The following is a 27,424-nucleotide window of genomic DNA, read 5'->3' on the forward strand; positions in this document are numbered from 1 at the left end:
TTCTACTTTAATATTTTATTCGCTATTTACCTTTTCTTACCTTCTCTTAATCTATAGAAGAATTTCTGATTATCACCTTTGTAACTTTGAAACTCCGCACCCGAAAATAGATGCCAAAATGCGCAAGCGCTATATATTAATGGACCAACCCTTATCGTCATGTGTAAAATTAACATTGACATTTTCTTTGATTGCTCTAACATTAATCGTACGGTTGGTTAAACTTTCACGATTGTTTCTGTTTTAAAAGCTTCCCATTGAATTGTATAATTCAGCTAAAGCTATTGTGCCTAGCAACAGCACCCTTTGTTGAGCCAGCAGCAGCAGCTTCGTCGGTATAGTTACCGCAACGTGAGCACGTGGCATGGACTGGCGACTCCGTCATATTGATCGACCTGAATCCGCGCTCCGGTCGGCGCGTTGACTAGCGCGCTTGTCAGTACCCTGAAAGCGCTTGTACGCTGCATTTACAGCGTAATCGCTATCACATAGTCGCATCGTGGCATTTTGCGAAACTGCACCGTGCTGCATACCCTCGTACCCTCGTACCCTCGTTATGCGCGTCTCACCGACGCTATGCATCGGTGATGTAGACTCGTCGATAGACGCGTCTAGGGTGTCTGAGTTTGAAGAAGGTGTAGGCGCAGAGCAGTGCTGGATCCCATTATAAGGTCGACAATCGAATCTGAGATCGCGAGACAACGCGCGAGGAATGACAAAGTAAAAGAAAGTGGATTCTGTGCTCGAGATTTCATTTAAAAACGGGTCGACAGTGCCGGAAAGAAAGTCAACGTATCTAGATTCGATAGTGCAAAAATAAAAGTATGTGCATATTGTGATTAGGCATGCAAATTCGTTAAGTCTGTTCTGTAAATCCCGTTTATAAATACAAGTGATTTTAAATTTGTGCTCTTTTGATTCTCATTCTAATTGTTACAGCTAATTAAGTACTTGTGTCACAATTAAATTATTGTGAAATAAGATCTACATATTTTGCGTAAAATAATATATTAAATAAAAAGAATTTAATTAGAAAAATTAATAATTGAACGTAATAATTTTTTCGACTAATTATGTAAATAATTAACCAATTTTGTTTCGAAATGAAATATAATCAATACAGAAGAAATTAACGTATAAAAAAAAGTAACATTTTAAACTACATTTATCAGTTACATAAAAGAAAAAACTGTTATCTTTTAGGAAAATTACAAGAGATAAAAGAAAAAAAGTAAAGAATTTTTTATAAAACTCTTTCTTGTTTTAAAAGTTATGATTATAACTGTCCTTATATAAAAATGTTAGTAATTTTTAATTGTATTTTGTATTTTTTAATGTAGATATTATTCTGCAATATAATCTTATATTTATTTTAAAATTTGGATTTGTTTTATATTGTAAAATAATAGATTTTGAAATAAATTTATTTTAAATAACGTTTTCATTAATTAATTATTAATATATTTTATTAATGTAATTGACATGTAAAAATTAAGCATATGGATAATGAACATTGTAAGTTGATACTAGTAACTTAATATAATTATTTAATTATTTATTATTATTATTATTATTATTGTTGTTATCATGAAACATGATACTAAGTTTCGTCATCAGTTAAATGATTTAGTGCGTTATTATTTCATTGAGCTACTAAGTGCCTTTAATAGAGCAGTCATGTTATGACAGTTCTCAAATATGCGTATGTTAGCATACGTATATAAACATATCTCAAAACGCTTCCGGTGATTAAATGTTGACAGTGATAAATTAATTATAATTTTAGTTTTATGAAACTAGCATAACTTTTGTCTAACATTAATTAAATTTTTACAATGTAATAAAGTGAATAAGAATATGTGTAACAAATAATTAAGATATATAATTTAAATGACGTTACCATAAAGCTATTAATAATTTTATTTTATTTAGGATTTCTAAAAAAAAAAGTAAATTAAATTTATTTGTAAATTGTGACATATTTAAAACAATCAGATATAAAAAAAATGAATTTAATTCAGGCATTTATTTTAATTGTACAATTACTTTCGTGTTTAGGTAGCTTCAAGTCGAATCGAATTGAAAAATATTTATTATAGGCAATATGTTTCCGCCTGAAATTGGATTTGTACATCTCTAGAGATTGTCCTAAGTGTAATTTGAAGATCAATTCGTAATTTCAGGGACAGCCTGAAATATACGGCTAAATCAGCTCGCACTAATCGGACGCTACTCGATGTTTGAGAAAGTCTCGACATGACACGAAGCTAAACAAAGTGTAAGGAGATCCTATCGCTGTCAGCATGTGGACGAATCACTTGATAGTGGGTGAGTGTGCATGCGTCCTCGATAAACTTAATCCCGAAAGGTTCTTTAATATTATAAGAAAAGCATTAAATCAAATTCAGATAAGCTTCTCGCTTACGCGAATGATTATATTCATCATTTAGCTTTTATTATTTTAAAATTAAAATATCTATTATAATCTATTATAACGTTTCTTGGAACTAGGATAAAAAATATCAGGTATCCAAAGTATTGGATATCTACTCTTTTAATATTAAACTAATTCTCTTTGCAAATGCAAGTGTTAGAAGACACAAATAGATTGCGATTTTTGTACATTATGTTAAGACATTGATAATCTTGAAAATTTATACAATATAAATTAATACGGTCTTACTTGCAATTATTATGAGTCTTATTACGAGTCTTACTATTAGATCATAGGTGTTATATAATTAAATCAATCAACGCGCGTACAGCCGCTGCCTCCGTGCTGCTAGGTACGTGGACACGTACGTAAGATCCATGAAAGAAAGATCACATTTGAGAAATGTAGAGGACTGCAATATAAAGATATACTGCATATATGTTTTTATATAATAATACATACTTTTTACGAAAGCTTTTTATTATTAGAATAATTAATAGATTTAATCAAAATTGTTATATAAATTATATTTAAAGTACACAAATTCTCTACATTTAATAAAATGCGACATTTCCAAAAGCGTGCGTCGGACATCTTCAAGTTGTTTCGGTTCGAAAGATAATTATCGCTGAAAATTTCATCAATGTTGACTACTTGGTAATATTATAAAATGTAGTAATATAACAATTATATTTTATTTTAAAAAGAATTTATTTTATTATTTCTATTGTTACATACATTGTTACAGTCGATGCACTTCACATTTTTACACTTACTGCATTGTATGTGCGCGTATCACTTTTATCTTTTCCATCCTGTAGCGTTATCCGTAGCGTTATATATTTCTTATGTACATATCTTTTATTTGATATTCCATTATATGGCCTGAGAACTTTATATTTCCCGCAGACAATAGCAAGTCTTTTACATCTTACAACTATAATATTACATACAATATTACATAAAAAAATACACGATGATACACGAATATAAAAATATCTATTTATTTATTTAATTAATATATTACCTATCTATTTATTATTATATGATATGATCCGCTTATAATAAATAAATAATTATAATAATAAATATTAATTATAATAATCCTTCTTTGACGAAGTTTAATGAAGAAAATGCAACTGCTCTCGATTTAAATAACTTTTGTACAAACCACGCAAGATATTAATTCTTTGGCATTTCACGCCTACGTTCATTAAAATATCAAAGATACAAAAGAGTTAAAAAAACCTGAAGAAAATTCTAAATATGCACATGCATTTTAATTAGAAAATTTAATTAGAAAATTTATTCAAACGTTTGTCTAACATATCATAAGAGAATTATAGCTTTTGTCTTAATAAACTATTTCCTTATTTAAATAAAAACTTGTTCCACCAAAACAAATATAACGTATGTCTCAAAGTTCTTTGAAAATTGCACGACCAAATTTGATTTCTAAGTCACGTCCCAGATATTGCCGCTGATCTATACTTTTCTATGCTACATGCTTTGTTCTATGTACAGTATTTATACTGCGTGTCATATATGCGTGTTATATTTTGTATTCTACACTCTATACTCTACAACCTCAATGATCAATTTCTCAATGATCAGTTCCTTTGTAAATCTCATTATCTGCAAGAGCGAAAGCTCAGCAAGATTAGAATCCTTCCAGCGAACCGAAAAATTTCGAACGTGTCTGCCGCATGGATCCTCTTTGATCAATGAAGCGAATAGCATTATTAGCTAGCACAACTATCGGCGGTTTCCCCAACATCAATTAATACCGGTATGCTAGAGAAACGCGCTATAGAAACAGTAGCGGTTATAATGGTAGTCGCAGCCACCGTAGCCGGTGCATAATAGCGCTAGTCTTGTCGCTTGCGTTTTACTACAGACCACGCCAAGTTACTTAAGCTATAGCAACCTGCGCACCCTGCCGACTGCATACTGCCCAAAACAGTAACGAATCTTTCGTTTTCAGCGGCAATTGTACTCGCGGTTGCCAACGTCTGTCATGCGGAGTGCCAGAGTGAGTGATTAAACCAGCTTACTCTCTTCGGTGTGCCCGTGCCGTATCGTCGGATTCGTTCGATAGGGATTCGATGAAGCTCGATGCGCTCCGCGGCCAAGTGGCTCAGAATATCTCCATCTCTCAGGGTTTTCCATCCTGAGGGAGGGAAAGCGTTCTCTGCCGACGATTACCCTGGTCAAGATCGCTTTCGCTCCTAACTGGACGAGAAGTGCATGAGAAAAACGTCTTGCTTTACGTAAACTCGTGTAGATATTTCAACAATTGGATATTGAGCTCTTCGTAAATTTATAAGAGTAATTTGTGAGTCGTAAATGTCGCTTGATGTGAATTAATCTTACTTTCGTCCAGTCTCATCGAGCACAACAACGTATTACCGAAGCACTTGTGCTTCTCTATTGTGCCATGAAAAGCGAACGGTGCCTGATATTTCATTTTTAGAACTCACGCGCGTGCCCATGCGTAAAATTTTACGTGAAAGCTATGCACTTGGGAAACTATGTGGTTGTAAATTTTCCAAATTAAAAAAATTAGAAATCTAGATTAAATAGGTCCAAATTATCAAATTGTAATTTTACTTTTAATTGGTCATTTTATGTGTATTATAATTACTTAGTTAACGTTAAATATCGCTTAACAGTTTGCTACTTGATAAATTATAATCAAATGCACATTAGATTATATGATTATTAGATTATTATATTAGATTATATTATTACATTCCACAAAGCAAAAATTAATATGAACAAAAAATTAAATTAATTAAATATTAAATATTAAACATATAATTGCTAAAAAGAAGATTGTTCGCGAATGAATTATTTTATTCTAACTTTGCGCACATTATTTCCCCAGTGCGATAGAGATGGTGCATAACTTTTAAAAGCATATCTATTTCATAGCTCGCTCCATTTACTGCTACGAATGCGATTCATGGACGGATCTCAGATGCAAGGATCCTTTCAATTACACGGCACTACCTAGGGATCAGCCACCGCTGATGACATGTAACGGATGTTGCGTAAAAATGGTCCGCAACGCAAAATCACGTAAGCATTTTTATTTATTGTAAAAGATGTTGTAAAAGATTCATTTATTTTTTTAAAAAGAATTAAAATACTTATGAAATAGTACGTGAACCAGATTATATTTTAATCTATTTTAAACATTAATAACTAAAACTCAGCAAACCAGCCATTTAATAAATCATGGTATTACAAACAAATTTATTTGTATATTAATATAGTAATATATATATATTATGCTCTCTATCGTGTTATACATAATAAGTACAACTATGATATCAGATTTGCACAAGCAAGAATTTACTTGCTGCTTATCGTTTTCTCTTTCTTACAGCATACGAGAGCGTGAGGAGAACTTGTACCTCGCAACTACAAATAAACTTATTCATGGTGGACCACGTGTGCATGATGGAAAGTACCGGCACTGGTCACATGTGCTTCTGTGAGGAGGATATGTGCAATCGTGTACCCCCGACCTCGCGCTCGAATCCCGTACTCCTGCTGATCCTGTCGACCATCCTTATTCTGCGTTCGGCCGTCTTAGGAGCCTCAGCTTGCTTTGTAGAACATTGCAATGATCACATCGTATAACACCAATTAATTCGATCCACCCATCGCAGTGGTGTCCAATCATATCCTTTGTAGATTCTAGCGAGTCGACAACATGACCATTCGTCGGAACGAACGATCGAGCTGGCTTCGATCCCGAAAGCTAGATCCTTCTAGATAATAAAAGAGGAAAGTCGAAAGCATAGAGTGTGATAGACGACGTATATCATTATCATTAATTTCGTGTCTCTGTTGAACGCGCATTGTCGATCCATCAGATCACATAGATATCATATATGTTATATTTATATGATATAAAAGTTTTATCAAAGTTGCATATCTTATGAATATTACAAATATTCTACGCATGGAAAATAAAAATACTAAGGATAAATTTGATATATATTAAATGCTGGAGAAAATATATATAAATGAATGTCTTAAGAAAAATATAATATACAAGATGTTGCGTAATAGATAATACAATTGAAAAGAGAATAATTTTATACAAAAAAATAAAGTTTTTTTTCTTTTAAAGCTTCATTTTTTAAAAAATTGAATTTGAAAATTTAATACATATGCATGCGTTTAACTACATTTAAGTTAATAGATCTTGTGAAGTGTCGTTGCTTGCGTTGGTGCTAGTGCGTACATATTTATGCATTTATTGCATATTCTCTATCATATAAAAGTTATATGAATAGAGTGATAAAAACCGAAAGGTCATGTGATAAATAAGTTCAATGTAGCAAGACTGACACAAAACATGATTCTGAAAATGTAAATCTGCGATGAGATGGCAAAAGTGGGGTCTATAGCAAGATCCGTTAATTTAAAATATAGTTAAACGTATCTAACAAATGTTCAAACTTGATTTTTTTCAAAAACAAAAAAGTCTTAAATAACAATCTCAAGATAATTTTATCTAACATTTTTTATTTGTTCTTTTACCACTCCTTTTTTGATTTAGATGATCATCTAAATGATATAATCGGAAAGGGAGTAATATGTAATATATTTCATGACAACCGTTACAAAACATTCTATATATTCATTCTTGTAAAAAATTTTATGTAAAAAATTTTATTATATTCGCTTTAATTAAATTAATTTAAATTATTTTTAAATTATACTTGTAACACAAAACAAGAAACTAAAAGAAAGTTAAAAAGAGCTATCAAACAATGTTGATAATAAATTTTATTATAAACTTATTGTAGGAGTTGCTATAAGATTAGATAATTCTAATTTAAGAGATGAAATACTATAAGAAATGAAAAAAATAATCTTCTCGTTTTCTATTTTGCGAGATTTGCCCTATTTATGTGTATCGTTCGTTCCGATCACTGGCCTTAGACAGCATCGATAGTACCTAGGCGTTTTTCGTTTAGAAATCATTTCAACTATCTAATCGATTTCTCTAACAATTTTGGCGCGAGTCCGAGTTCTCTATTAGTTGCTCTTTGAGCAAGCACGACTGGCATCATTTCAATACATTCGTGACATAAACCCTGAGGAAGGAATTTTATAAAAAACACATTATTAAATTATAAAATAAAGTGTTGAATATTCTACGATTTATTTTAATGATAGATTTGAATAATGAAAGCAATTACATCTCTCTGTAACAAAAACTAATTTGCTTAATGCAGAAGAAAATATTTACATATCTTTGAAATACCTATTTAATGAAATACCTATGTAGAATGCATATTATTTAAATTATATAATTTACAATATTTCTTACTTCAATTTTTAATCACTCATTAACTTCAACACTTAGCTGTTATAGAATATATCTTAAATTTTTATTCTAAAATTCAAAATATACGTTTTAACTACAAATCAACAAACAAAATATAAATTAAATTTTTTCCTCAGCGTTACCGTTGCATGTACTGTCGTCTAGGAACATCGATGATGATTTAAACATTTATCCTAATATTATGATAAAGAGAAAAAACAGAAGGTGGATACTCTAACTATCGGATTTTTCTCACAACAATGCACCTCACTATGTCGTTTCTTTTATTCTAATGCGACAATGTTCGACGCGACAGATCGAGTTTTGTTCAATGCAAAATCATATGAAAAAGCACAATAAAATTGCGCGAGATATGAACGCCGATTGTACACAATACACATAACATAAAAAATATTAAAGTATGTAAAGATTTTCAGAAACTTTTTTATTTTTAGATAAAAGAATTAAATAGAAAAAGAAAAGCTGTATTAACTTTTATTTAAAATGTATAATTTTGAAATTTATTACACATTGCTTGACAAATAAATATTGAATAGATATTTTTCTAAATCATATTTTTTCAGTTATATCTTTTATATGTATTTATTTAATATATATATTATTATTTTGCATAATTATTTATATTTATACTGTTTTAAGCAAGTCTATAGCCTTTAATATTATAACACTATATAAACTTATATAAACTTATAAAATAATTATTACATTATTAATGATAGTAGTAATCGTTATGTAATAATGATTATTACGTATTATGATGACAAGTGGCGTTCATTCGTTATGCAATTTAATTGAAGCAAAACGCTTCCTGGATTGTACCCAATTATGACTCTCTTTTTCACTCTTCTTAACATAATCTTTCTCTCTTCCTCTCTTTTTCTCACATCGTCACAGTAGTCTGATTCTTGATCTTCTGCACTCTTTTTTCATTCTTCTCATTCTATAACAATGCAACTTCCTCATAGACACCTCTCGTCCGATCTGAAAAAGCATCCTCATATTTGAGATGAAAGATACGGGAGGCAATCGAGTCTACAATAGAAGGCGAGCTTGTACGATAGAAAGATTCTATCTTAGAAGGCATGGTTGCAGCATGCACATCCGACAGACAACGCCGACAGACGCAGAGAGAACCGACCGACGAGCAACGAGGATGATCTTCTCGAGTTTCCGAAGTTATCTAGTCATATATGCGCGCACGTTTTCCGAAACAAATATACTTTTCAATAAACGCTTTTTTCAAGCATTTTAGAATTCGTAGGTTAAAGAGATAGATACAAAGATTGAGGAACTAAATAAATAAAATTTTGATTTCATATTATACAAAAGTTTTCAAAACTCTAAGAATTATGAAGAATTTTGAGTTTTGATAAGAAATATATAAACGTTTAAAAATTATATAAATTGAATTTTTTAAAAATATTAAAAAAATATTAAAAATTTGAAAATTTGATGATACTAAAATTTACATGTTTGAATAAAAATTTAAGATAACAATATAAGATAAAAATTTGCTTAAGATCTTCTGGAAATGGGCGCACTCTTAAGAATCTAGATCATTATAGTAATAAAATTTCAAGGCACTTAGGAAAAAATTGAGTTACACGTAGATGAAAATGAAGTTGAGTGCATGGATTGTAGTTTACAAGACTGTACGATTTATGAAAAGTCAGCGCAAAAAGTTTTAGTTTTAAACATAAATTTGACTTTATTATATACACAGTAAAAATTAATTTGCTATATAATATAGAATTTTCCTTACGTAAAATCAATAACTTGAATATATTTATATATTTTTATAAAAAGGGGAGCTCTATATATATATATATATATATATATATATATATATATATATATACATATATATATATATATATATATATATACCCACAGAGAGATTTTTAAATCTTTATATGACAATTTTATTTTTCTCAAAGAAAGGTAATTTGTCCAATAATATTATTTTTATAATATCAGTTATTTAAAAATATCTTTTATGTTATAATTCTACATAAAATATATTAATAAAATTATTTTAACATATTATGTGCTATATATAAATCGTTAACAATGATGTTTCATACAAATGATATTATGATTAAAACCATGATCAATTATGCAAAAAAGTATAGCGTTCGACTTTCAACTAAACGTACAGCACCACTTTGCATGACACTTTGCATGACTCTGTCGTTATTACTTTTGCGTGTGAACAAGTACACAGGTACTCCATTTTCACAGTCACTGGTCGAAAACGAACAGCGTCTATAATTTTTTTACATTGTAAAATACACATCATTAGATTACAGGTAAAAAATTTTTTAAATTTAGAACTATTTGACGCTTATAGATTTAGAACCGATTAATCCGCTGTTTCTTTTCTCCCGTGGCTCGTCCAAATGCAACAACAACAGCATTAATAAAAATAACGGTTATAACAACTATTACAACTATAGAAACCCACGATACCTTCCACCCTAACAAATGCAACGCAAAGCAGACGAAAAACAAAGCACAACGTGGGCCTTCAGCTTTATTCATGCCATAACTGACAAATTTATAGCTGCTAATAAAAATTAATCTTATCTATATAATTAAATTATACTTAATTCTATTTAATCACTTGAAAAAGTTTCAGCAGGGAAAATCGCTGAATCAACTTATTGAAGTTCAGTAGAAAGTTCAGTAATTACATTTAAACACATCAACAATTTCCAATGAGTATTTTACAAATATTTTACTTCAAACATTAATAATACAATAAACGTAATAATAATTAAAAAAAATTATTTAATAATTAAAAAACTTTTATATAATGTTATAATCTTTAACATAAGCTTCTACTTCCTATGGTCAGCATATATTACTTGTTCACAATATAAAGTATGTAAAGTGATTAAAATATCTCGATTTTTTTCATTTAAATCATATTCTTCTTTAGAGCAAAAATTATTATAAAGCAAATAATTTAGAACTGACACTATTTAAATTGTAATGAGTGACCGTTACTTATGCTAAATACAATTGTCAATTAACAATTGCAATTGCTCGCGCAAGTGGCACGACTAAGCTGAACGCACATGTCCTCACAGAGAGGCTTTCGAATTGGAGCCTCTTGCCAAACAAGCTTCGGTTCTTGCTTGATCGATGGCAAGCAGACTGATGTTTTTCTGGCAAGCCATGCGGCTCGTGTCGCGTCATTTGTTCATTGTCGCACGCGCGGCTGCGAGGCTTTATATTTTTATCGTAATCTATAATCTCTTATGTCCTCTCTCGTCTCTTCTTTATTTTTTGTTTCTTTTCTCTTTCTATTGTTTCATTTCGAGTCGCATATAAACGCTCGGAGTGCGATCGAAGAAAATGCTCAGATTGATCTGTATATTAGAATTTTACTTGGTTTTAGTAGTATTTTACAATCTTATAAATCAACGATGTTATTCTTCTCAAAAAATATATTTCTTTAATACAAATTAAAATTAAATAATATTTAAACAGAAGATTATCTTACACTCATGAATATGCTTATTTGTGTCAGTAACAAGAACTTTTTTTCTAGAATTTAATCAAATTAATGAGTATTTTAATCATTTTTAATTAAAATATACAAAATTTTAAAAATTTAACACATTTAAAATTAATTAATTTTTTGTTAAGGATTTTATATCTTTCTTATTAGAAATATATTGAAAATAGGATTAATAAGAATTGGAAAATAAGGCGAGCATGTTTCTTTATTTCACTCATCTCAATGGAGATATGAAAATATCAAAATTGAATTCTCATTTACCGACAATAATCGGTACTAAATTTGGCCTCGCAGCTGAAAAGTATCCACGTATAATTATTAAATCAATCCATGTTTATGATATGGATTGCTTAATGTAGCAAGATATCGACGCAAGGAGATGGATATAGATTAGCAGAAATAATTTTAATAGATATAAATAAATAAATTCTTTCGGTCTTTTAACTTAAAAATTGTATATGTGAAATTTTAATTTTATTTATTAGAACAATAAAATATGTTTTATAATAAATTATAGAAGATACAATTGCGTTTTAAAATTAATAAAGTGTAATAAATGAAATACATTTAAAAAGTTAATTATTGAGATACATATGTTTTATTATATGTATATTGCGTTTCTGTGTGATATGTATACAATTATATAATATAGTATAAAATATTTAAAAAAATAACTTTTAAATAACTTTTATTTTATGATAATGTAACAAAGTAACAAAGAGTTATAACATGTTAATCTTACTTAGAAGTTTAAGAGTAAATGGCGATGAAAATTATATCTTTGTTATCGTCTGCATCGATAGATTGTAAATGATAGCAAACATGTTCCCCATTCTCGAATTGTTAATAATTAATAATTAATAATTAATGTATTTTATCATATTAATAAGCTTTAATTTATTTTTATGAATTATTATTAAAATTATTACTTAAGAAGCCAAGTTATATGTGATAAGAGAAGTGGGATTCTTATTTAAATGCATTTAGCATTAACTCCCTTGTTTTAAATTTGATGCATAAAATATGAAGAATTTAATACAAATTTGTAACTAGATTTTTAGATAAAAAAAAACAACATATTTTATTAAGTTACATGATAAAATAATGAGAATAAACTATTTCATGAGTTTTAATTTAATAATATTAATTATAAAAGTAATTAAAAATTACTTCTGCTCAATTTTATATTTTGAATGAACAATTGAAATATACATCTTAAAATTTAATAAAAATGTTATATGAATTTAGAATTAAATACATTTTCAATTAATATTAAAAGTATATTTTTATGTACGTTAATACTAATTATACAAATTGCTTATTTATCAAATTTTAGAAATGATTTGTATCTACAATACAAATAGCAATTACATTGCTAAATGCCAATTTAAATTTTATCTATCTTATGATAATTTTAACACGTGAATTGATCCCATTTTATAACATGCCTTAACGTAAAGCAAATTAAATTAAGATAATTATAATATTAAATTAATTAATGTTTGAAATGTATATTATAAAAATGTATATTATAAATGTATATTGACCTGTGAATTTACAAACCGATGTATTAGTGTTTTACACATGATCCATATGTTCATATATCATCATGATATGATTGTATTTACAATTGCAAAATTAAAAAAAAATTTAAATTTATTTAAGATTAAAAGTTTGTAAATGCAAATAATATATTATTTCGAACCTTTTAGTGTTATCATCATTTCATCAATAATTGTTACAAAGTAATTAAATTTGAAGTGAAATGTAAACAAAAGATATAAAAAAATAAATATACAAAATATTCTGATTTGTATATGTAAAAATTATAAATAAAGAAATGTTACAAAAATTTATAATTTTTATACATATTCATCTATTTGAACTTTCGTTAAAATTTTTTTGTTTTTCTTTGATTTTTCATATATTAGTTTTCTGATTTATAAATTCCAGTCATGCATTTTTACAAAGATTTTGATAAATGCGTATATACAATATAATATTAAATTTATATTCATTTTAATATAATTTCAAGAATTTTACGGTCAAAGGATAGGAATGGAATATATAGGTGCCAGTAATAATTGATAAGCTTAAATGTTTTGTCATATTGTGCATTTATTTTATTTCATACGTTTATTACGCACAAAACATTGCACTCTACGCCTTTTTTTTGACAATTACTACAATTCCTCTAACAAGCAACAAAAACTAATTAAACATTAAACATAAAATAACTGTTAATTCTTCTCATATGCATTAATAATATAATTTATATAAATATTATACTAATAAATAAAAATACAATTACATTTTTAATGATTTTTTAAATGAATTTTTTAAATGAAAATAAATGAATTTTTTAAATGAAAATAAATACATTCATTAATAACTTTAACAAACATTATAAGTATTTATTTACAAAAAGAATAAAGTTAATTTTGTATCATTTTATAATGTTTTAATAGTTTCGGTAATATTTCGAAATAATGTTTTTAATGTTTGAAAATTTATTTAATACTGATAGAACATATTTGTTCTTTCATCATACCACACCAATGATATATTGGCAAAATAATCTTAAACTGTCATTTTTGCAAAAAACGTGAAACACGGCTTTGAGTGCGTACGTTCTTCAACGCATGAAGAATACTTAAAGCTTCTGGACTAATTACTGATGTTCAGAGAAATGACCACATTTTCTACAGAATTCTCCCTTGTCATTTTTTTCTTCATTTCCTTTCACTGACTTTTCCTTCCTCAAAAATCGGATAGGCTCTAAATCGCCTGTATAAGGTCGATGACCGATAGCAGCTATGGTCTCACTTCTAGGAAAGCCTACATTAGCCGAAGCAATAGTTACCGTGTTTTCGCTGTTATCTTCAACATCAATGTTAATTAGCGAACCATTCACCACTGTATAACATGAGGCCTTCGAGATAGATGATTCCTTTTTAGTTGCTTCGGAGTTATCAGAATCTTCCCAATTTTTATAAACAATCGATTTATCTGTAATAGCCATAAGCCTTGTGATGCATTTTTTTATTTATTTGTTATTTATTAAAGTAATAGCAACGCACCGTTATCGGATTCATCCATTGTGTCAACATCAGATGTTGACTCGCATGCCCCGGCATCTTCATCCTCTTTCATTAGTGGTAATTCAGAAGGAGAATCTGAGAGTGGACGGCTACAAACGTATCCCTAGGAAATATATGTAACATTATTAAACTATTGATTATAATGTCATATTTTGTGCTAACTAAAAGCATCAAAATATATAAGAGTAAAAATTATCGATTGGTTTAAACATACCTGAACAAGATCCATGCGAGAATCCAAAGAAAACTGCTTGCCTGACATTAATATTCCGCGAATACGACGACGCATAGCTAAAATTAATAATGTTTAAATATTAAAATTATTAATTAAAATTATTAAAATTAAATATTAAAATCACATAATATAATTAATGCTTAATATTAAATGCTTACCTGGACTATCTCTCGCCTCAAGATGAATTTTTCCAAAAGTTTTCATGCATTCTTCAAATACATCGGCCGTATCGTATATGGCGGCAAAACTACCATTCACGATTTTTGGCGACATCGGTGAATTGGCTAATAGTAAACTCGATCCGAAATTCTCGTTCTTCTGCCGTGTGTCTACAAATAATTTAATTAATTAATAATTAATTACATGTTTTTTCGGAACAGATATTAAATATTATTAACTAGTAAAGAAGAAATAAGTGTATTTCAATTTGATTTTCACAAAAATTATTTACAACTTATCCTTGAGAAGTGTAATGTGTAGAGTGTAGAGCAAACGCAGATATGTGTGTTCATACTAATTAAAAAATAAGGAAACATTGTATAAACGCAATAAAATCATTTATTCAACTGCGATTACCTTTATCTTAACTTAATAAAAACAATAAACATAAATCAGACAAATTTTAAAAATCATAATTATTACTTTAAATTATTATTTTAAATAAAGTTTAACATTATTTATATTAATTAACATTATTTATAGTATTATTAAACATAAAATAAAAATCTTTTTTTCAGTATGTAACATAATTGGTATTGTGTGACTTCTGTTAATTAATAAAAAGAATAATTATTAAAGTATAAGATAAAAATACTTTTGCGCCATATATATATATATATATATAAAATAAAGTATATATTATATACAGATTATCAATTTTTTATTTGTGTAAAAGATGACTTTAATTCATCATATTTTATGAATCATGTATAGCGCAAAATCTCTTTGACGTATACATATATTCTATGCATGATATATCTTTGCATCATATATCTTTAGTTAAATACAAGTACTATCTTCAAGAAAATAACTTCATATTATTATTGTTATAGATATTGTTATAGATTTATATATTAAATATTTTATTAAATATTTCAGAAATTGTTTAAGTTTTGGCTCGTTATTACCTGCCAGAGGAACTTTAGCTCGTATAGGTGCTTGCGTAGTATCACCCAAGATTTCTTTAGCCGTACTCCGTATTTCTGCCCAATCTCTTAAAATATCCTCATTCGTCGTGCTAAAATATCGAATTTTATTTGAAAAATTTAAAAATTATGAAAAGAATACATTACAATAATCGTTGACAGATATATTAAAAGAATGTCTCTTGTCTATTTATTTCTATCCATAAAAGAATACTGTTTAAAATATATATTTAATATCTTTAATCCTTTTTTTTAATTTTTAGTCTTTAATATAATTGTATGAATATTGAAAGATAAATATAAAAACATACTTTGTCGAAGTAACTGTAAATCTGATGACATATTTTCCATGTAAGGCGGCTGGCACGCAATGTAGTCGACCTCGCGAATTAAGCTTTTTTAGCAAACGTTCTGTCAAAGTATTTTCGCCGCGAAGACGAAAAACTACCATGCCAAGATGTCTCGGAGCAGGAATTTCGAAGCGAGCATCGGCCAAAACTAGAGCTTCGAATTTCTGTGCCAATCTCACACCCTTATAAATATAAAGTATATACATTATGCATTTAGCTTATATAGAAAATAAAATAAGCGACAATTAAATTTAGTATTGTCTGAAAATTTTTTATCTTCAGATAAAAAAGTGTATTTTTATTTCGTGTTTTTACCTCTCGTATATGTTTTTGTAAGCCAGTAATTCCATAATTCCTGATAACGAACCACAATTTTAAAGCTCTAAATCTTTTGGATAGAGGAATCTGCCAATGCTAAAAGAATTAACATTAAAAAAAATATATTTATTTAATGTATATATTTTTTATTTAAAAATTTAATAATACCAAAAATTTATCTGTAGCCATATTCATGCATTTCGTACATAATTTTATGTTGTAATTTTCATATTTTAGATATAATTTTATATTATATAATATTATAGTATTATAAAATATTAAGATATTAAAATTTATTTGTTGCTCACCATGTAATCAATCGCAAGACCTATTAAAATAAGTTTGTTATAAAAAGAACATTTTATACTTTTTTAATTCATATCTTTTATATTTTATAAATTAAATATTATATATTATATTAAAAATTATGTATATATATATATATATATATATATACATAATATATATACATAATATATATATTTACGTGAACTCTCTTAATTATATAAACTCTACTTTATTAACATTTAAAATAATAATTAAACAAAATAAAATTTGAATTTTACAATCACTGAATTAACTTCCTCTAATATTATATAAAATGCAATAAATTCTTTTAATTATCAAATTGATTAATTATCAAAGAACATATTATATTATAAAATTACCTGAATTTTCGTGCTTTAAATACAATGGATCAACATTAAATGTTCTGTGCAGTGCTTGACTGTTTTTTACCCTAAAACAAATCAAGAAAATATATATCGATTTCTTATCTAATCTGATCTTTTTTACGTATTACTTTAATTAATTTTGAGAAATCCGAACATATTTTACATTTGACTCAATTTTTTATATATGTATATTTCTATTTTCTTAACTGAATATAATTGCATAAAATGAAAGAAAATGTATTTCAGTAAATATATAATAAGACAAAATATTAAAAAATATTATAAATCACGTTACTTCACGCTATCGACTTTAAACGCAATTGAAATAATATTGCGAAAGATTGTGAACTGCATTCGATCTCTGGAACAGCCTTGAAAGGAAATTGAGGAAGGAATGGAAAAAGATGAGCGTACCTCTGCAATCTAACTAATAAAACGAAAATCAAGGAATAATAGATAATCTTGCAAGCACGTGGCTTACTTTCATAAAATTAAAATTACGTGCACTACTAATTAATAACATATTTTATAAAATTTACAAGTTGTATCGATGCAGTATCGATTTTTTTATTTACTTTTATTATAAATTTAATTATTCTAATCATTTTTTCCAATCAAAATTTATATTTGCTGTTAAGCTATAAGTGTAGATTGTAAATTGAGAAAGATGTTAACTTTTTTGTATTATAAGAAAAACCTTGATATATAATAATATTGCTCATACCACATGGCTGTACAATCAAAGTGGACCATAAGCCACTTGCTTGGATTGAAGGCGATGGAATCAGTAAGCTCCACTCCTTGAAGCCAACCGCGAAATTCGGGACACACGAAAGCACTACCAGCATAGGCCGCATCAACATGTAACCATAAGCCATTTTGTTGGCCTATAATGGCATAATAAAAATTTCACACAATTTAATAATTTGCTTTAGAATGCAGAGAGTCTAAGAAAATAAGAATTAAATTGATTTAAAAATGTATTAATGTAATTTTATATATAAACCTCTTACTTACATATCGGTCCGATTTCTTTGAGATTGTCGAAAGCACATGCACCTGTAGTGCCTAGAGTTGCACATACCTATATAAATAAAAAAATCGTCGTATGTACATTGTATGTGAAGGAAAAGAAAAATATGTAGATTACAATTTCTTAGCTTTTTATTATGCATAAAGAAAGAGAAAGATAGAGAAAGAGAGAGAGAGAGAGAGAGAGAGAGAGAGAGAGAGAGAGAAATTATATTTATCCTAGATTTTTTTAAATATTTTATGTTTCTCGTAACTTTAAAATATTTAATATTATAAATTTTTAATATTATTAAAATGAAAATCTATCAATCTATGACATATAACTATTAAACGTGTTATGATAAGTTTATATTTAAAATTATAATATAGTTTATATTTAAAAGAATTTTAAGAAAAAAAAAGGAGTATTTGCATCATAACGAATATTAGTAAAACAAATTTCGAAGGAAAATGGACTCTTAATCATGTAATATCTATGTTATCATTGTGGAAAACATCTAATTGGCAAAATAAATCAGAAAAATATTATTACATCGCGAGAAATCTCAATTATAAATATTTTTCATTGTGAACAGATTTAACTTGCAGGACTCAAATCGGACTAGGAGGTTTCTATGGGACCAACTATCTCGATGGCAATCCGGCTTTGTTCGTCGAATCTACGTGTCTGTTACTACTTGCAGGGAATACGTCTATAATTGGCAGAGTCCGTTCATACCATATACTTAAACTACTAGTTTCTTGCGTTTACGAAGCAACATGAATCATCATTATAGTAATTCCGAATTTCGTTAAATTTTCCTTAAATTGTTATTAAATCTACTACTATATTACGATTTGCTAAGATTTATAATAGCTAAGTATTATAACTTTTAATAAAAATATTATATAATAAAATAAATAAAATTTATAAAAAAGTATATAATAGAATTATTCTTTTAGAAAAATAACATAATATATAACAATAATACATTATGTATACATGATTGTTCATAAAACATTACAAAGTTACAATAAATAAAAGAATTATAAATAAAATAAAATTATAGATAGAAATAAGTAAAAATTAAAAAATCGATGATATAAAATGTATAAAATGTATTTAGAGATATATGTAGATGTGACAAATTCGTTAAAATATTTGAATAATAGAAAAAATATTAGTGAAACTTACGAAGAAAGGAAGTAGACCATCAGCTCGATCGCGCGTTAGTGCTTCAAGTAAAGCGTCTCCTCTCATGCTTAACTCATTGTCCGATTCAATGTATCGCATTCGAACTAGTCCTATAAGTCCAGCTTTCTCGACACTCGAATGTGCCTGTCAAACGAGTAAAAATAATAAAATAAAAAATTGTATTGTAGTTTAAAGATTATCATCATGTCATAAACTGTTAATGCCAATGTTTCGTAAACTGTAATATTCACAACACATTTATGACACAGTGATAATCTGCAAATTACAATAATACAAATACAATTTTAAAAGAAAAATTCGTGAGAGCCTCAAAAGTATAATAATATAGAAAATCCATAAAAATTTGTAAATTATTGAAAATATTAAATGAAAGCATTATCAAAAAATGTTTTACTTGTTACTTTATAAATTTTAATTATAAAATGAGTCAAATAATTTCTAATAAATAATTTTCTAATAATTTTCATATTTATTTAAAATCATCTGCGACAAGATTTTAATACCCCAAAAGAAATTTATTTCAATGCTAGTACACATTTCAGTAGTACACGTTCATTCATGTAATGAGTCTAAGTGCACTTTAAAGAGCTCTCAAAGGAACGCTTTAAAATTTTCATTCGCCGCAATATATACCGTATTTAATGTTCTCATTCTTATTAGCATTTATTATTTCTGCTTGCTACTTTCGCGATTGCTCCCAGTCGTCGTATATTTTTAAATAAAGCATCATGAGAATTTGTATTCTTACTTCATCGTCTACACGTTCCTAAGCTTCTTACTTTCAACAAGAGAAAACAGCGTTTACAGACCTGATCCGAGCAGTATGCGACTAGTCGCGAATTGATTTCAGTCGCCAAACAGTTAGGATCATTCTCCTGCACGTCCCTAATAGCTCTAGTTCTGGCTGCAAGCAAACACACTAGCGTGGCTTCCGATGCCGTTGTTTGTATGACGCCACCGCCGCCGGAACCGCCCGGTCGATGCAGGAAATCTTCAGGTAAACCGATCATTTTGCCTAACCAATTCATAACGATCGTTTCTAACTCGGTACATGCTGGACTGGAAGCCTATAAAAATAAAATCACATTAACTTTTAAACTGTATTATATTAAGAAAATTGATTATTATAATTTCAAATTTGTAAGCTTAAAGACGGAAATTACTTCTAATAATTTAATTAATTTTTTATATAATTGTAAGTAATTAAATAATTAAAAGATTATACATAAGATAAATTTTAGAGTCTAAGAAGCAAATTTGTCAAATTAGGATACATATAAGAGGACAATGTGTAATGTATTTTATTAATTGCAAAGGTTGACATCATATTTTAATTTTCATTAAAATAGAAAATAATATCTTAAAAAAATTATAAATCGGAAATCTTTAATTAGTTAAAAAGATCTAAAGTATAATAATTGTCCCTTTTCTACGAAAGCGATAAGAAATATGATTAAATATTATATATACGAAAAGAAATGTCACATACTGTTAAAAATTAATACGTAAAATTGCGTACTTACCCATGTGAAACCCAGACAGTTTATTGCGTCGGCCAGCATGTCGCCCAGTAGACTGGCAGGTGAATTCAGGGCCGGAAAGTAGGCATGCATGTGCGGACTCTGCCAATGCGTCACACCCGGCATGATGCATTTCTCAATGTCGGCAAATATGTCCTCCCAGGATTCACCGTCTACTGGGGCTGACGCTGGCAGAACATTTCTCAAGTATCCCGGCGAGACCGCCGGATATACTCGCCGAGAACGGATGTTTTCTAAATAATCGGCGATGTAATCCACCATTTCCTTTCCTGTGCCATTTTCAAGTAATCATAACTATCTTAGATTATTGTATATAATCTCTAACGGAGATATTAGGACGAGAAATAATTTTTTTTAGAAATAATGTATTTTATTTTAATACTAATTAATTTCATATATTTATAAAAATTATAATTTATAAAAATATTAATTAACATATATCTTATTTCTCATTTAAATATACATAAAATATATTGCATAATACACAAAATGAAAATGGAATATATAAATAATTATATTTCAATAATTATAATAAATATGAACTTGATACAACAATTTGCAATAATTACAGTAACATAAAATAATTATGCAAGAAATTCTAATAATTATTTTATTTTTATTATTATCAATTTTACGAAAAGAAAAGATATCTTAAATTTTCATACAGCATTTATAAAAATTTGTTTTTAATTCTTTATCAATAATCAACCAATGTATCATAAATATTGACGAAAATTGTGAAACTAAAATTTAAAGTGTTGACAAATCAGAATTTAAAATCGTAATACTAAATAGAAAATAGATTTGCGGATCCTCTTCATTTAAAATTTAGTGCGATTGTTCTTACCTACAACTAAAAGCAATCAAGCAGAAACAAAAGATACTTTGAGATAGAATCAACAAGCTATTCTGTACCCCAAATGAAAGACAAGATTTCTCGAAGATGAGACTTCCTCTATTTCACACATGTGGATTCCTTTATTTCAGAAATGTATAGTTGTTTGAAAAATGTAATCACTCTTTTTATTATACGACGTCTCAAATAGAAATTGCACTATTGCAAGTGAAATGCATTGTGTTAAGTAAGAATATACAATTTGTTCAAGTTATTTATTATTATTATAAATTAATTTTTTATTTTTTATTAAGATACTTTACAAAAATCCCTCTAAAAAATTTCTATTTATTGTTATTGTTATTGATAATAATTACAAATGAAAGAATAGATAATTCTATATAACATAAAACAATACACTTTAAACTTTTAGCATTAAAAATTTCACTCCTAACAAGAATGAATGATAAAGTCACTGCCCTGAGAGCTTCACTTCTCTTAAATAATAAAGTCTTAAAATGCTAATATGATTCTGCTGATGATAACTTCTTAAGACAATACTTAAGACAGTTTTAAATATAAGATTTGATTATGAATTAATCTCCAAATTCATTCCTTTTTGGAGTAAATTTTTTATTCCGGTGACAAATTCACTCCAATTGTTGAGTCGATGTTTCACTTCTATCTTGAATAAAATTCACTGCAGTAGCACTGGTTCAATTGCCACTAACGCTTAGAGTGAAATCTCAATTCATTGCAGTGAAATTTCATTGCTCAAAGTTTAGAGTATACGCATTGCCAATCCTAATTTATAAGACAAATAGACAGAATAATCGAATAGAATTGAAGTCGTAAGAAAGGCGAGTTCAAACCAGTCGTAATTTCGAATCGAGAGATTTATTTCACGATGTCGTATCAGAAACAATATCGTACCTATAAAGTCTCTATCAATTCTACCGGTGATCTCTGTTTATTGATACTTTGTCAGCGTAGTACAATCATTGTCTTATAATGATTTGATTTTTTTCATCGTAGCGATTCTGATACGATCAATTTAATTTAAATTTATATTGATTCATATATTGAAGATATATTAAACAAATCTTTTAGCTTTTACATATTTGTCGAATATTGTTATATTAGTTTTTATTTTATAAATCGTAAAAATTTAATATTTTAATATTTTATAAAATACAAATAATTTTACCATGCAATCTAAATAATCATGCAAACTATTGTTATTTTTTTTATTCTATTCATATGTTGTTTTACTTACCATGTTTGCGATATTCCTCCAAATTCATTCTATCTATAACAGATATATATATATAATATATCAATAATTAGTTAACTTTTCATTTTTATTATATAAAATTTATTACTAATATTTGAAACTTAGAGTCCTTAGAAAATTATAGTACTTCTATAATACTTTCTAACATAACATTACATTAAAACTTATTTTCTTCGTTTACTGAAGAATCCTTTTTGTTGCAATGGATTGACATCAATAATCGAGTGATATGCATACAAAAGACTCCACTTCTCACAAAAACCGCTAAATGTCAGATGTGACTTTTTTTTTCAAATCACATATTATATTCTGAAGAAAATGACATAACTACAAAATTTTTATAATAATAAAATAATTATTTCTATTTAAAAGTTATTATTTATAATATATCTGAATAATTCTTTGTTCATTTATTAATCGTACTTCGTTAAGTAACATATTTCATGTCATACCAAGTTACGAGAATTATTGCACACTGTTCTAAACTCGCCGCGTGCTTTTCAATTCGACACAAATTGATGTCGCAAGTTTGAAGTCGAAGAAATCTAGGATCAAAATTATACGAACACTCTCGTAATTATTCGACAAAGATTTGCGGAATTTACTCACAAAGTTTTTACACAGATGCCTCCGGAACGCGATTACAAGACAACGAACGATGTTGACCTAATACAAAAATTCGCGGTGCGAGTTGGCTGTTAATTTCTATGGATTCATCATCGATCGCGCTGGCGTCACAACGTCAAGCTTCTTAGTACAAGTGATCCGTGAAGATTTTCATTTAACGATATCGTAGTTTTAATATTATATCATTCTTATATAATTATTATATAAGATATTATAATTCTTATATAATTATGTATTCCAAAGTGTCATTATTTAACAAAATATAATATTTAACATGTTAAAAATAAGAATTGTCTGCAAAAGCAATATTTTAATATAAACAGTCTTTTCATACTTTGATAATATCAAAACACAAAATTTGTTAATATAACTTACCAATAATTAATAATTAACTTAATACACAAGTTAATAATTTTATCATTGGTTATATACACAAAGTGAATAATATTTTTTATTGATTTATTATAAGTAAATCAGATATTAACATGCCAATTAAAATAGATTAATTAGTTTATATTTAAAAAAGTTCTATATTAAAAATCTTATTATATTATATTTTAGACGAATAGTAAGATTTTCTCTTATACAATCATTAATTGTTAATTAAGAAAAACTAAATATTTTTTGTAAGTAGATCTCTGTTCATAGCATTGATTTAATAATCAAATAAATTATTCTATTTTTATAACATATTCCAAACATTTAATTATGCTTAAACCTGTTTCATTAATATCAGCCTTTTGATATTAATCAATTCTAGATATAAATACAAAAATACATACACATTTTATTTTATATAAAATAACATATAATGACATAACAGTTATAAAAATATAGAAAAAGATTTTTTTATACTTGAAATTTTCTTTAATTAGATACAATTATGAAAATAAAAATTTGTATATCTATTTCTATAACAATTATAATATAATTTAATATCTTTTTATATTGATGGATTAACTAGTGTACAATTTTAATAGAAAAACTTTTATATGATACTACGAAACATCAAAAAGTCGATAGATCGAAATCATAGTTTCAACAAGACGATCTTAGTAGAGACGGAAAGAATTGCGAGGCAAGCAGAACAGAAAATCGAACTGGTCGCAGGCAGTAACGAGGATCTAAAGCCAGAATGACGCCCGGCGATATTAAAAGCTCGTCCTTCCTCTGTTTCCGCTTCCGACTTTTGTAATTTCCCGTAGCTTTCACTACTGCCGAGCGGTTGGCTGAGAGATTTATCCGCGACGCCGTCGGTCGCTCGCGGATTCTCCATCAGTGATTCGCGATTCAACGAAGAAAATGCCAGTTAAGCATTTGATAGCGGCATGATAGCATTGACGATTATTGAGTAATTCAATGCGTACAAGTCAAATCAAGTTTACATCAAATTTCATGAACTCGCGGAATGTCTCGAGATGAAATGGTTGGTAATGAAATTTTTTTTATATAGAGTAGTTTTTTTATAATTTAGTAAAAACAAAAAAAATGTCACATAAACATCGATCCAAAAACATCTTTTCGACAAATTATAATAATAATTATAATAACATTACTAAATTTCTTGTTAATATATAAGAACAATACGTAGTATTGTATTTATTTAGTTTAGCTATGTTTATTATTTAAAATAATAAAGAATAATTGAAATAATTTATATCTCGAAGATTAGTATAAAATATAATTTTGTATTAAAATGCCATTCTCAAACAAAGAATATAACATTACTTTTGCTAATAGTTTCTCGAATGGGACTGCTCAACGGGACTTGAGAAAGAAAGAGAGAGAGAGAGAGAGAGAGAGAGAGAGAGAGAGAGAGAAAATAACAAGCATATAACTTATCTATTGCCTTATTTGAAGTAATTATAACTCTAGAATTTTATCTTAATTGACTATTTTAATTGTTTGATCGTTTAACTTCAATAATATTGTTGATAAAAATAAACATGAATATTAAAATAATATATAAAATTAATATCTGCCACGTATTGGAATTATAACAGTATAATATTTAACATCAACAAACTTTTAGCAAACTTTTTTATATAATGCGTTTTTCTTCAGTCTGATACATGAATCAAATTCTGCAGTTATTTATCTGCAATTATTCCTATTAAATACATTATTTTTCTGTAAATTCCTTTCTTCCAAAAATTATATATATATATATATATATATATATATATATATATATATAAATTCGACAAGTGTATAAATACATTTTAAATTATACGTTTTCAATTAAACTGTTATGCTAATCTTACAGATTAAACTCACTACGTCATAATTTTAAATAATTGATTATAATGGGTGACTAAAAATCATAAGATAAATCAATACAATCTAAATGTTAAGAATAATATTATTACATATTTCTCTTCGCTATAAATTTAATTTTATTTAATTAATTTAAATGTCAACATTTCAACATTTGATTTATTTAATTATAAAATTAAAAAAGAAAAAAATGTCTCTAAATAATAATTATCATGATTAAAATAACATTTTTTATACGAATCGAAAATTCTTCTTATTATAAGGATGTTAATGTAAATTGTATATCAATGTTTGTCTATCAATTTATTCGACCAAATCCAGAATAACACAAAGTTTAAAATTGAAACATAAGACATCTAAAAAATGCCCCATATTAATTTTGAGTTTTGTGTTATCTTGATAAATATATTCATATATCATAAACTATATACAAAAATCGGAAATAAAAAGATTATTAAATAATATTTAGCAAGTTAATTCTTTCTACTATTAATTCCATATGAAATTATTATTTATTATTCTAATTTAAAAATATCTGATTTACTTATGTCTTATCTTTTTATTGCCACATTTTATATTAACAATGATAATAAATACAATACAATAACAGAAATCATTTTACTTTTACCAATAAATTTCTATTTGTAATATATAATAATATTATAATATTCATAATAACTTTGTACTAAAAAAACAATATTACAATTAATTTATATTTATATTTAGAATCTTAGTCTGAAACTAGTTTACTCTTCGAATAAATGTTAATTCGATTTAGCTAACTTGTTAATATGGTTTAATCGCTGACCTGATGGAAAATCCTACGTTGATCACTCTCGTGACGAATTGAGCTGGAAATATGACTTGAAGTTGCACAATACGGGAAATACCGTCGTAGCCACCTGTCAGATGTTTGCTCCCCTTTTCGTCCTCAAGCAGGATATATCCGCGACGGAAGCGAATCAGCGGAATGCGTGTCGCTCAACAAGTGGCTGCTTTTATATAGCCGCGCGCTCAGTGTACAAGTTTTGATAGCGCAAGCGTGATGAAGCCGGGAACGATGATAAGTCCTGTGACTCCATGATTTACTGCTCCAAGACACTATCTACAATAATAAATAACAATTTGCACAATTTTAATGAAGTTACATAAAAATATTGAAAAATAGTAATCCCTTGAATATTAACAAAATAAAAAATGTCATAATATTTTAGAAAATAAAAATTTAAATATAATGTCAACAGACTAATAATAAATAAACTTAAATTATATCCTTTTTAACATAAAAGCTAAATTTCCTATGAGAAAATTATATTTATTATTAGATTTTTAATTATTGGGCATTTATCTTCATGTATAATTTTCTCTCGCTAATTAACTTTTTGGATGCACAAATATAAATATTATGTAAAATTGTATTACAAATCGATATAATATTCAAGATGATACTATTATATATAATAATTTAT

The 27,424-nt window shown here is 27.3% G+C and overlaps 2 protein-coding genes across 5 annotated transcripts; one reads left to right on the forward strand and one right to left on the reverse strand.

Annotated features, from left to right (window-relative positions):
* The first annotated feature begins 336 nt into the window (after positions 1-336).
* qvr (glycosylphosphatidylinositol-anchored protein quiver) lies at positions 337-12,893 on the forward strand. Its single transcript, XM_011636710.3, has 5 exons — positions 337-822; positions 2,184-2,328; positions 4,419-4,466; positions 5,369-5,515; positions 5,826-12,893. The coding sequence occupies exons 2-5, from the start codon at positions 2,304-2,306 to the stop codon at positions 6,080-6,082; spliced, it is 477 nt and encodes a 158-aa protein (XP_011635012.2). The 5' UTR covers positions 337-822; positions 2,184-2,303; the 3' UTR covers positions 6,083-12,893.
* A 536-nt stretch (positions 12,894-13,429) lies between these two features.
* On the reverse strand, positions 13,430-26,990 carry Hdc (histidine decarboxylase). 4 transcript variants are annotated; one of them, XM_089073862.1, is made up of 16 exons: positions 26,764-26,984; positions 23,034-23,066; positions 20,905-21,191; positions 20,191-20,448; positions 19,361-19,504; positions 18,172-18,238; positions 17,879-18,041; positions 17,149-17,219; positions 16,789-16,808; positions 16,478-16,576; positions 16,124-16,344; positions 15,795-15,904; positions 14,826-14,996; positions 14,647-14,723; positions 14,412-14,535; positions 13,430-14,340 (listed from the first exon to the last, which is right to left on the reverse strand). In XM_089073862.1, the coding sequence occupies exons 2-16, from the start codon at positions 23,059-23,061 to the stop codon at positions 14,003-14,005; spliced, it is 2,178 nt and encodes a 725-aa protein (XP_088929988.1). In that variant the 5' UTR covers positions 23,062-23,066; positions 26,764-26,984; the 3' UTR covers positions 13,430-14,002. The 4 variants fall into 4 exon arrangements, with proteins under 4 accessions (XP_088929988.1, XP_088929990.1, XP_088929989.1 ...); XM_089073864.1 differs by lacking the exon at positions 26,764-26,984 and adding an exon at positions 23,661-23,714; XM_089073863.1 differs by lacking the exon at positions 26,764-26,984 and adding an exon at positions 23,504-23,601.
* Positions 26,991-27,424: the final 434 nt, after the last annotated feature.

The sequence above is a fragment of the Pogonomyrmex barbatus genome, unplaced genomic scaffold (assembly GCF_055798465.1).
Source record: "Pogonomyrmex barbatus isolate J1 unplaced genomic scaffold, ASM5579846v1 scaffold16, whole genome shotgun sequence".
NCBI classification, from domain to species: domain Eukaryota; kingdom Metazoa; phylum Arthropoda; class Insecta; order Hymenoptera; family Formicidae; genus Pogonomyrmex; species Pogonomyrmex barbatus.